Genomic DNA, 12,103 nt, shown 5'->3' with positions numbered 1-12,103 from the left:
AAATTCTTCACATTTTGAATACAAATGGTCTCTGGCCCTAAAAAGCACAGCACATCTGCTCCTGTCTAAATAAAAGCAGGATCTGGGAGGTGTTTGAGCAATTTGCTGCCTTAATGATTCATGCTGGTAGCAAACGAAGAATGAGGGCACTGAGATGAACTTATAAAGGGCAGTAAAAAGAGCACAGGAGACATGTTTGAATTATTGATCAGGATCAGGATATTCAGTGGAATTGTGACTGTGAGCCCCTCCCCACTCTGCTGCTCCACTGATCTCAAAGGGTAAGAGTAGGCAAAACCATGTCAGAGGTGCGTTTTACAAATGTTTTATCAAGAGTATCCTTTGTTATTGTATTGTACGCTGGTAAAGACATTTCAAAATCACTCACGAGAACAAAATTATGAAAACTTGTGAAAATCTGTTGGAAAATATTGGGGCAGCAGCAAGCTGTGCCACCTGTACCTGACTAGGCTGGGGTGAGAGGCAGCTGCAGCCATTCCCTTCTGGTCGGAGGTATAGAACCAACGCTAAGATCAGAACGAACCACGCAAAACCCTCCCATGGCAGTAACTCAATTAAACAAGATGCAGTAGCTATGGGGAGTCTGGGGAAATACATGGACTAGTGGATGTGGAATACTGCAGGAAATGTGCAGTATGCTCACTATTTATTTGATTTACAATTGTTGGTATCCAGTTATTGACACTTTAAATGCTTTCCTAGACTGTGGTGATATTAATGATGGCTGCTGTTGATCATCTCAGACTATTGTTGTTAGGGTTTGTCTGATGTGCTTTTAATGTGTTTACATGTTCTGTACTGTACTACAAATTACCTCTCGGAGGACGTTAAAGTTTTCTGAGTCTAAGTCGCCTGGCAACACAAAGCAGCTGTTCAGCAGCACCTGTGGTGGAGACGCCCACAGGGATTAAATGAACACTGAAAAGCATTTTATCAGGTATCAACAGTGAGGTAAATCTATCTAAATTTGCCTTAAACTGTACTGTATATGTATTTTCTAAGTCCTGTCATCCCAGTATCTCTGTTTATTACATCTCTATTTGCTGATGCAATGTTTGACCACCGCGACTGCTTAAAGAAACACAAGTACTTTAGTGCCTACAGCGAGTTGCTGAATTAATAACGAGGCAGACAGCACTGTAACAGAAAGGCTTTATTTTCCTCTTCCAGCCGGCTGGCCAGCACTCCCTGTTTGCCATCAGGAGGGATCGGTAAGAACATGACAGCAAATTGTCACAGACTGTCAAGGAAGAATGGCTATCCTGCTCCATTTTGTTGCTTCTAAGGCAGAGTGGCACTGAGACACAACACGATGACATAATACAACTTTTACACCAATTCAAAATTGGTGTTCAAATTGTGAAAGACATATTTATAAAGTTGCCACTAATGTCTTTTTCATCGGCCAAAAAACTAATTATTGATGCCTTACAGCTTATTATAATCTATATAAAAGACCATTTGCGATGTGTGGGTGTGTCTTCTTCCCCCTTAAATAAAACCTACAATAAATGAAATGTTGAGGGGTTTTCTGCTTAACAATGAGCCTTCAAGCCCCCGCAGTTGTAAATGTTCGTAAATCTTTAACAAAACATTTTGCCCTGATGCTCTGCAGCTTTTTTCTCAGCTGTGATGGGGTCAAAAGTTCATGGGAGGAGCAATGAATTTAAGATCTAGCCAAACAGATAAAACAAACTATGCTGTCAGAGGATTAAAAAAAAGATATACTTTATTATTATTAATTTAGGCAGTACATAGAGCAGGTATAAATAAATGATTTATTAACATTTAGTCAAAACCTTTTGTAAGTCATGTGTGCCTTGTTGTAAACTGCAGCTGAGTGAAGCTGCTTCTTCTCTGTGGTCTAAAATTACCACTGTGAATAAAACTTTGTTGTCTCACCCAGCATCTTTTGAATGTACTTTGACTGAGTAGACGCACCCCTACAGCAGAACTAAAACTAACTTTCAGTGGACCGTGAAGGGAGTGATTAATAGTCAGAGTAAATAAAAGGCCTGTGTGTCACTGGTACTGGATGAAGATGTGTGTGCCAGTGTTACAGTAGTGCAGCACACAGCGGAAGTCTTCCACGCTGCTGACTGAGTGGCTTTGACACAAATTCCAGCTTACGCATGGGAGCGCGCGGGCTTGCCCGAGCAACTGCTGCAGCCTCCCATCCGGACGATCCAGACAAATGGCACATGTGAGCTGGACCGCAGCGGGCCAGAGGAAGATGAAAGCTCAATAGGGACAAACTCTTACTCCCTGTGTACGTCTCGCTCGTTTTCCCTTCACGCTGATCACTGTTTGATTGTTGCATTATTAGCCTGATGTGACCTGGATCTGTCTCGCTCTGCCGCTCACAATTCAGCATAATGAGATCAATGCTGCAGGTGTGTGGTTTGCCTCATGGAAGTAAATCTCTCCAGCCTAGATCAGCTTAATATGAATTCACATAAAATGTTTGTGATTCAATAATACACAATACAAAAATAAACTTGATTTGATTGCACTTCGAAAAAGGGGATTTGAACGAATCAGATTTTGCACAGTGTGGTGTTTTATTTGAGCTCTACTAGTAAACACGAGTGAAAGGATCAGTTGTCAGTGTTGGCATAGTAATATCAGCAGAAATACAAACAGAAAGCACTTGTACAGTTTGAACTTGAAGTCCTTGAAAATGAGAAATGGTGGTTCTCTGTGTGTGTGAAAGGGTCGCTAGATTAATCTTGGATGATTTATTTTTTTCCTTTCAAAAAAATATAAATCTTATATCCTAGTTTCACTATAGATGTCAGGTATCAGAGATCTCCACCTACAAAAGTCTTGGGGTTTCTTAAAGACTTTGAATTGGCTCTGCAATGCTGTTTTTTACACTCTAATTGTTTCCACTCAGTTTTAGCATTCAAAAACCTGGAGATTGTCCTGAGTCTCTGCTTTTAAAGACTGACCTGTGAGTCTAAACAATCTTAGAAAGGACACTTAGTCTTCAGATCTATTGCTCAGAGCTCATAGACAATTGCAACCTTTGATGGGTGTGAGTGAGGGATGGAGCTCAAAACATCAAAATAGATTTACCCTGGAAGAGACTTTCTGTAAATCAGCTTTTGATTTAATCGCAGAGTCTGATAATTAAGAGACAACTTTTTATTTTTGTCTCTGGTGGCTCAGTATTTCAGATGTATATGATTTGATTCTAACTCCCCACATTTGTTGTCTCAACTATCCCTATCCAATAAAGGCAAAATGCAAACAAAATAAAAATAATAATAATGATAATGAGTGATGATAATAGTATCTTTTAAAAAATTCTTATAAACATGAACTCACCAACTGTCTGTTACGTGTGATAAAGCTGAAAGTAATCATCTTGAGTCACTGCAGTCTCCAGAAACTGCAATAATTTAGTTTGACAGTGTCTGAATACAGAAACACTTCCAACTGTTTTGAGCCATCAAGTTGTCCCTCTGAATATGAATACAGCCCAAACTGTAGCCATATTCCCAGAGGGAGGAGGGAGAGTCACGCTGGGTTCGACACAGAAGAGAAAGAAAGATTGAAACTGCAGTTGAAAAGAGAAACTAGCACTCATCATTTTGGCTGTTGGCCTGATTTCTTCTGATAAATTTTGCCAACATTGTCACGATTTATTTTTCTTTCAGTCTTGTATGTTTGAAATAGTGCACTTGTGTCTCCCACATTCACTGCTATGAGATGGATAATGTTACACTTACAGTCTAATGACACATACACGAGAGCTGCAGTGACCGAGAGCGAAAGTATAACGATGTAAGTCCCTGATGTCTGAGGTGATGCTGCCTGTCACAAATAATATTAATCCTCATTTCTCTCCTACTCTCTCTTCCTCTGCCCATCTCTCTGTGTCCAGGAGAGCGCTGCGAGCTGTCGTCCCGCTCTGGCCGCTGCGCTCCAGGAGTCTGTAAGAACGGTGGCTTGTGCGTGAACCTTCTAGTCGGCGGGTTTAAGTGCGAGTGTCCGTTGGGCGGCTACGAGAAGCCCTACTGCGAGATGACCACACGCAACTTCCCTCCGCACTCCTTCCTGACCTTCAAGGGCCTCCGCCAGCGCTTCCACTTCACCCTCTCTCTCACGTAAGCGCTTCTGCCTCCCTGCAACAAGCTGCCTCACCTGCATCACCTGCACCTTTCAGTAATCTGTGATTCACTCCTCATCCTCCCCCACACAACCCACTTCTGCATGCATGCTCTCCAGCACTCACCTTCACTGAAGTATTCTCCCCAGACCTCAAATGCATGTAACCATAATGATGTTTAATAGCAATAATGGGATCACTGAACAACAGCCATCTTCTGTAGAGCCACTTTGGCGTCAGATTATAAAACGTGTGCTTTAAATACAAAACCACTGCTAAAATGTATTGTACATTAGAGGTGTGCACATGTACTGAAGCATAGCCTGTGAGGTGTGTGTTGGTGAATGCTAAAAAGAAGGAGGAGAGGAGACTTGCATAACGTGAGGATGAGTGAGTCTGATCTTCTTACAGTCAGTGTCGCTGGTCACTTTGAGCTGTGAGTCAGCGCCTGGCCTATTTCACTACAGCCTCTCTCACCAAGGTAAAGCCTAAGGAGGTGATAGGCTCTCTGTACAGTCATTATTTACATGTATCTTATGTTGTTATTGTAGTTTGGGAGTTATAAGAATTTCTTAATAATTAACTTCCCTTTTGTTGTCAGTGTCAGGTTATTTTTAGTGTTTATTTCTGGCAGGATGTCAAGTATTTTAGTTTATTAACCATATTAATTACACATTTTGGCCACTGGGTCAAATTGGCTTCAAAGCCCGGCACTGTTCCTGGGTGCTACTTACTCATGACATTTCCTCCTTTGACATTTTGATTTTTAATGAAACATCATCGTCTGTCTTGACGGACATGAAATTTGGTACAGTCATTCATGTTACCCTCAGGTCAATTTTAAATCACTTTTATAATACTTTTATTTGACCAAATAACTGAAAAACGAATCACATTCCATTGTGTTTAGTACTAATTATTAGCTAATGTTATTGTTGTTAATACGCTAAACTACGATAATTAAAATGATACCTGCTAAACATCAATATGTTAGCATTATCATTGCAAGCATGGCTGTATAGACTCTTAGTCCTGTTTGTTCTCAGTCCCTGTTTCCGTATTTTCTGTCCCTGTTGCAAATAAATACATTTCAGGTATAACCTACCTGTAGTGAAAAGTCAATTTCATTAAATAGTCCAAAACAACAAACAGGATCTATAATCACTATGCCTTGACCCTCAATCTTAATAAGGACAAACTCGTGCAAAAAAACCAGCAGCATGTGTATTTCATAAGATGACACATCATAAACTCTTCATAAATGTCTCATTTGCATCTTCAATACATCTAAAACTATCATCAAGGTAGGGGAAGACTCAAAAGAAATTTCAGTTCAGGCAATTTTCAGACTTCTCTGAAGAACTTGTAGCATAAGACGTGCAAACATCGACGTCATTGCTAGCGCTGGCAGTTTCTCTAAGAGCTGGAGGTGCTATTTCATGCCATAATTAGCATTTAGTAAAAATAGCAAACATTTGAGCCCAAGGTTCCTTCTCCTTTCTGCACAGCTCAAAAAGAAAAAAACAACCTGCTTCCATCTCATGTAAATTTTATCACATCAGTTTTGAAACTAGACAATAAAGTTTTAGCTTTTATTTCACTTTATGTATGTGCCTCTAACATACTGTAGTTCAACTTTTATTATTTCTGTAATTATGAATGCACCCTTTTCAATATCCTTGTCACACTTTTTTCAAGAATGTATTTCTTTACACTTAATAGTTCACAGAGTGTTATAATCTATTGTTATGAATACATTTATTTTTACTTATTGTAAATCTGCGTGGTTGATAATTTGAAGGTGGCTCAGGAGGATCGGAAGGTGCTTTGGAAAGGGGCAGATGAGCTGTGAATACTGAACATATGCAAAGACAGCAGGATGTCCAATCTGCAGGAGTCCTCCATGTGATGAAATGTAATCATCGATAAAAGCCAACCGTTCTGTTTGATATCTGTCACAACAAGTGACAACAAGTATCACCTCTCGAGTGATATCACAGGGAATGTGTCCCGCCATTTTGTTGTACTTATTGTGATGCTTGTCACCTTAGACATGCTTAGCAGGGGTTGACACTCACAATGGCTGACGGGGGAAATAATATCTCCCTTGTGAGCCGTATGGGATCAGCCCTTCTTTAAGCGAGGTTCAGATGACAGCCTTTTTTTGATGGGGAACTGCTCAGACCAGTTTTGAAAGCGGTCTACATTTCAGTGGCAGGTCAGAGAAGCTGTGAAGTAGCTGCTGTGCAAAAGGTGCCGATAGTTTGAGCTGGAGGCAGGTGAGGTCAACAAGTAGCTTTGTTACCTGAGCCCGCACCGATCAGGTTTCTCCCAGAAAGAGCTTCTGTTATGATGAACAGCTCAGAATGTGGATCTTGTTTACTCAAGAGTGACGGCTAATTCTAGGTATCATCCTGTCACAGATTTGGCTGTGGAGCCCTGCAATTAAGGCTGAGATTTCACAGTACAGAGTGTTAGGGGATCAGTCCTAGCTTGATTTAAACAGATTATGGTGATGGATATTGATGTTTGTAATATTCTGCATGACTTAACTGATGTGAGGGTCATGGTTGAACCCATACAAGAGTTTACAGCCACGCATGCAGCTCAGTGTGCTCGCATGCTGACAGTGACAGTACTAACATGCTGATGTTTAACAGGGGTCATGTTCAGCATACGGCTGAGGCTGATGAGAATGCAAATCATATTATGTATAAATTACTTTTATTATATATATTACCATTAATTTTCAGGTATTTGGTCCTAAGATTAAATGATTGGTCAATTTAATCATTCAGTCAATTGACAGAAAAATAATCTGCAGCTATTTTAATAACTGATCAATCATTAAAGACCTTTTTAAGCAAATATTTTTATCGCTCTGGTTCCAGCTTCTCACATATGTGGATTTGCTGCTTTTCTCTTTTATATCATTTTAAACTGAATATGTTTAGTTTTGAAAAAAATTAAAACCGATGTGTCCCTCTGCTGTACATTACATTTACATTTTACATTAGTTCAGTTACAAAGAGTATTTACATATAATAAAAATGATTATTAGTTGCAGACCTAATTTGGCCATAAACCAAAGTATTGCTAGATCAAAAGTTAAAGGGGAAGGCAAGGGGATTTTCTATATTTTTCCTATTGTCAACTTACAAGTATTGTGTGTGTACCCAAATCCTGATGTATCGTATTCATCTGTGCCATCATGCTCCATTGTTGCCCAAAAACTATAAAAACATGTAAATGATCAGCATAATTGATTTTGGGCACATTTGTTTGTTCCGTCCAAAGACTAATAATAAAAATCCTATATATACAGTCTTCTTCATATCACAACCTCTCGACTTTGCACTAAAGTCAATTACAACATACAATGTAGTAATGTATGTGTAAGCATGATGAGTTCACTGTTGGTTTGGCTCTACACATGAGATTTGTTGACAATAAGAAAAACATACAGTATAAAACCTCCATATAGCCTTATTTATCCTTTTAAGGGATCACCATTGTCATTGCATTTCATCCTGAGGGGACTATGAATGTGTACCAAATTTCATAGTAAACTATCCAAAACCACAAATGTGAACCTCACAGTGGCACAAGAAGAAAGTGGAACAGTGGATCATTCTCATGGAAACCTCATGTCTACAACATTTCACATCAATGTATCCAGTAAGTTGGTGAGATTTGTCAGTCTGGACCAAAAGGATGGACGCTAATAAAGCTTTTCCTTTTTAATATTAACAATTTCCTCTAACACAGATATCTGTAACCTGATGTCAGACCTACATGTTGTAAAATCAATAGAGGTCGCTCTTTTTTTTCTTCCCCACTGCACATATCTCATGCTTTGTGGCATGTTATCATAGCGTGACAAGGTCCCCTACATAAGGGCAGACTGGTTGTTATTTTTACTGATGGGTGTCTAATGTGACACGCAGTGATGCCAGTTGAGTCAGTGTTTAGTTCCAGCTGATTACTCTCATAGCTCAGAGGGCTCAGGGGGGCAATGTGGAGAAGCCTTTTAAATCGATACGTCAAAGACAAGAGGACTACTGCAGAGTAATAGACTCTGGATCGTAATACTAGTTGACGTTCTGTGTTTTTTACTGGATGTAAAGAAGCCGTCTGAATGCTCTGTCTGTGTTCTGTCCCTACTGTTATCATCAGCTGGAGCATCGGCATCCGCTTTCCTCTGGGGTCATGATCATCGTTTTTTCAGTAAGCAGGTCAATGTTGCCGTGCCCCCTGGCTCCTCTCCAGCTCAAGAATACTTCACAAACAGCATCATATACTGTAATACTCCAGACCCTGAGGACTAAAAGAGGGGGTGGGGGGTCAGCTGCTCATGTTGTCTGAGAGCATCCATAGAAATTTGGAGATGTGAATGACATCTAAAAAAAACGGCTTACGTGAAGGCTGCAGCTGAGAAAAAGAAGGATAAACTGTTAATGCACCAGAAAGTCACACTGAATTAGTGGGTTTGATTGTTTCAGTGCCAGATGGAGATCGACCTTTTTGAAATAATGATTAATTAGTCCTTTTGTGTGAAAATTTTAGCTGCATGTTAATGGAGTAAATGACCAGAAAACACAGATGCTAGTAAGTCACACATGTCTCTCAGTTGGCAGATGTGCACAGGAGACTCATTGTTTGGTCCCCAGTGGGATGGATAATGAATACATCCTGTGGTTAGAGCTAGATATTTTTCATTATAACACACTTTCACACATTCCAGTGACCTATTTCCATGAGATCAGATTTATGACCACAGACCACAGCTGACAGGTAATGTGTGATATTTTAAAACGTGCTCCGCCACATACTTTGATCCCAGATAGAGAGCATGGCACCGGCTGGTCCCAAAGTTGAACTATGTGCGTTTAGATACATTGTATATTATATGTTATTATATATTTGAGGATCATTAAACATGGCTCTAGATGCTCTGGTTTCATCATCAAGAAGCAAACAGAAATGTGAAAACAGGTTGTGGTTACAGCACTAGCAGCTGCCTGTGCTCTCCTTCATGGGAAAAAATATGTTGAAGCTGTTGTCGTCATTACTCTGAACTGTCTTGTTCTGTCTTCCTTACTTGCGGTCATGCATTCCCCCACGCCACTGCTTTGACATTGCCCTAGTTTTTCTTCCTCTGTGTAGTAGTGTGTTGTTTAATGTGGCCCTGTGATATCTATTCATGGCACGCAGTTTGCATATGTCCTGGTTGTGCCGTTAGTCGTGTCTGTGCTGCAAATATGACTCTTTTTTCTCTCTCTCTCTCTCTCTCTCTGTCTTGGCCTTTTGCTCATGATTAACCTCATTATTTGTTCAGTGATGTTTGCAAAGCCCCAGCATTGTTAAATCTTGCTCTTGGCTTCACAATAGTAAGTTACACGACATACTGCATCACTGTGTGTGATTAGAGCACTCCAGTGTGAAGGTAAAGCAAGGTGAATGTGATGGTATAGTTGTTCTTGGTTATCTTTAGGGTATGGATATTTTGAAAAAGGGTCAAACCCACTGACCTCTTTCTTTTCTCCGTTAACATGAAATACAGACACAGATAACGGCATCTGCTTTTGCACAGTACTCATACCATCTGGTAACCCTATGTTGTATATCCTTATGACTGATGTTATTTATGTTTTTTTTTTGTTTTTTTAAGAAATCCCATGGAAAGACCAACAGTTGGGACTTTCCTACCCTGTTTCTGGTGCTCAGCCACAGGGCTGTTCATTCTCACTGATTTTTTTAAGAGCAGCTCTTTAAATATATAGTTTCATTTTTTTAAACATTTCAGTAATTCTGAAGTGAATCAGGCATTTTTTGGTGACTATTTTCTGGGGTGGATAAATACACATATGGAGTTTTTTGAGTATTTAGAGCAACAGGACAGTGCATGTAGGATCATCTCAAAAAGAACAACAGTGCACACATTAATAGTAATAAAGGAACCTGCGAACCTGCCATTTTAATGACATTTTAACCCATTTTGGAAAATAATGGCACTCACAGAAATGACATTTATTAGGCTTTAGCTACACCAACAATTTTCTTTAAAAGGACCAATCTAGGGTTATGTTAGCAGCCTTTTCTCAACGAAATACATGATCAAAATAGTGATGAGATGCAGTGCAGTGAATACAGTTTAAATAGATGTCTGTTTGGTTTTTCAGATTTGCCACCAAAGAGCCCAACGGTTTGTTACTCTACAACGGCCGCTTCAATGAGAAACACGACTTCATAGCCATGGAAATCATCAGTGAGCAGATACAGCTCACCTTCTCTGCAGGTAGAACGGATATTGGTTTATATATCCATAATTGTTATAACCTTCTGCAAAATGTTTCTTTCACTTTCATATCATTTCACATCATCATTGCCGTGCAGTAATTCACATTTTTCATTGCTTTTCAGGTGAGACCAAGACTACAGTTTCACCATTCATCCCCGGAGGTGTGAGCGACGGCCAGTGGCACATGGTGGAAGTCCACTATTACAACAAGGTATGATTCAGATAAACTCAGAACAGACACCCCCACCCCCACACACATCTTTCTGGTACAGGAGTGTAGTTTACCTTCTGTTAATTTTCTTTTAATTATATGGTAGCTGACATGCCTTTGGTTAAATCTGTCTGCACTCATTAGGTGTGGCAGTGTGATACCAGACAAACTGAAGATATTCAGAGTGAAATCAGGTCACAGGTTTCACCCACTAAGGATGACAGACAGCGTTTAGTTTTAATGCATTAAAGGCTGCAGGGATAACTGACATCTGACATGCTTTCTCATTAAAAAACTGCTGTTTAGGACTTCCATCGTGGAATAACTGAGGTGGGTGTAAACTAGAGTGCAGACTGGAAACACTGAGCCGTGTAAGTTTGTTGTTGTGCCTCTTTATTGCTGCTGCTCTGTCAGACTAAAGAATCGCTGATGACAGGCTGATGATCTGGAAGAGAGCCAACGTACCAACTAGACACTGACGGAGGGAGAGACTCAGACAGTGTGGGGGGGGGGGAGTGGGGGGGCTGAATGACTGACAGCGATAGGGCATGTTATTACAGACATGCTTAGATTAGACTAAATATGTTTCAACTAATACATTTCTCTTTAGGAGCTTCACAACAACTCAATCAGTGAAGAATGTATGGAGCTGTTGTCTCTGTACTTTCCCACTCCCACCCAGGACACACAACACACAGGATGTCACATTTTTAGTCTATTGAGGAAGTCACTTTGCATCATAAAGATGTTGCCAGGCAACACCCCCGCCGTCCACATTTTCTATTCAATGTCTATGATAACATGGGTCTGTCAGATTTTAGCCAACAGAAGAGATGAAGGGGGAGAATCTTGTCAACTTTTGGGTGTAAACTTGTTGGTTCTTTGCCAGCGAGACATTATAGTGTCATTAATCAAGCTGGGTACAAAATCCAATGAATCTCTGATTCTCTTTTTGTTGGTCTGACCTGGAAGTTTTATATCTGTAGGTGTTTCAGGATGACTTTGTCCTTTCAGAGTGAGGGTTGGATGTATAGATCTGGCACTAGAGCAAATTTTCTGACAGTTACATGTGTCTTCATTATATTGAGTTTTTATACTGAACATCCACTGTGTGTCGGACTCCTACTCCTGCAGAGTTGTAGCTGAACTAATCCTCCCCACATCCTGTGAGTCACTGAGGTAGAAACGTGGCTCCTCCCTCTTGAGGTATCCCACGGTGGCCCACTCTGACCTGTCCCTGTCCGCAAGGGGTGGGGCAGGGTGAGGCGGGCAGGGGAGGGGGACATTTTAGATTGAAATGTGGCTTTCAGGGAAGTGGGGGACTGTGGAGAATGGCAATGACCGCTGCTTTTGTGTTGGGCTCGGCTTCCTTTGGGACCATGGGCAGTGAATGATGCGGCCCCGGGGAAGGTGCCCCTCTCTCTCTGTTCTCCGACTAAGGCAGAAAAGCAGAGCA

The 12,103-nt window shown here is 40.6% G+C and overlaps 1 protein-coding gene across 1 annotated transcript in view; it reads left to right on the top strand.

The window, feature by feature from the left end:
- Nucleotides 1–12,103, top strand: part of celsr2 (cadherin, EGF LAG seven-pass G-type receptor 2) — a 57,355-nt gene that overhangs the window by 25,829 nt on the left and 19,423 nt on the right. Inside the window, exons 3-5 of the mRNA XM_053316633.1 lie at nt 3,911–4,133; nt 10,318–10,433; nt 10,559–10,647. Coding sequence (XP_053172608.1) covers nt 3,911–4,133; nt 10,318–10,433; nt 10,559–10,647 — 428 coding nt within the window. The remainder of the gene's footprint in view (nt 1–3,910; nt 4,134–10,317; nt 10,434–10,558; nt 10,648–12,103) is intronic.

Source organism: Scomber japonicus, chromosome 3 (assembly GCF_027409825.1).
Source record: "Scomber japonicus isolate fScoJap1 chromosome 3, fScoJap1.pri, whole genome shotgun sequence".
NCBI classification, from domain to species: domain Eukaryota; kingdom Metazoa; phylum Chordata; class Actinopteri; order Scombriformes; family Scombridae; genus Scomber; species Scomber japonicus.
This window is presented reverse-complemented; position numbering and strand designations above follow the sequence as displayed.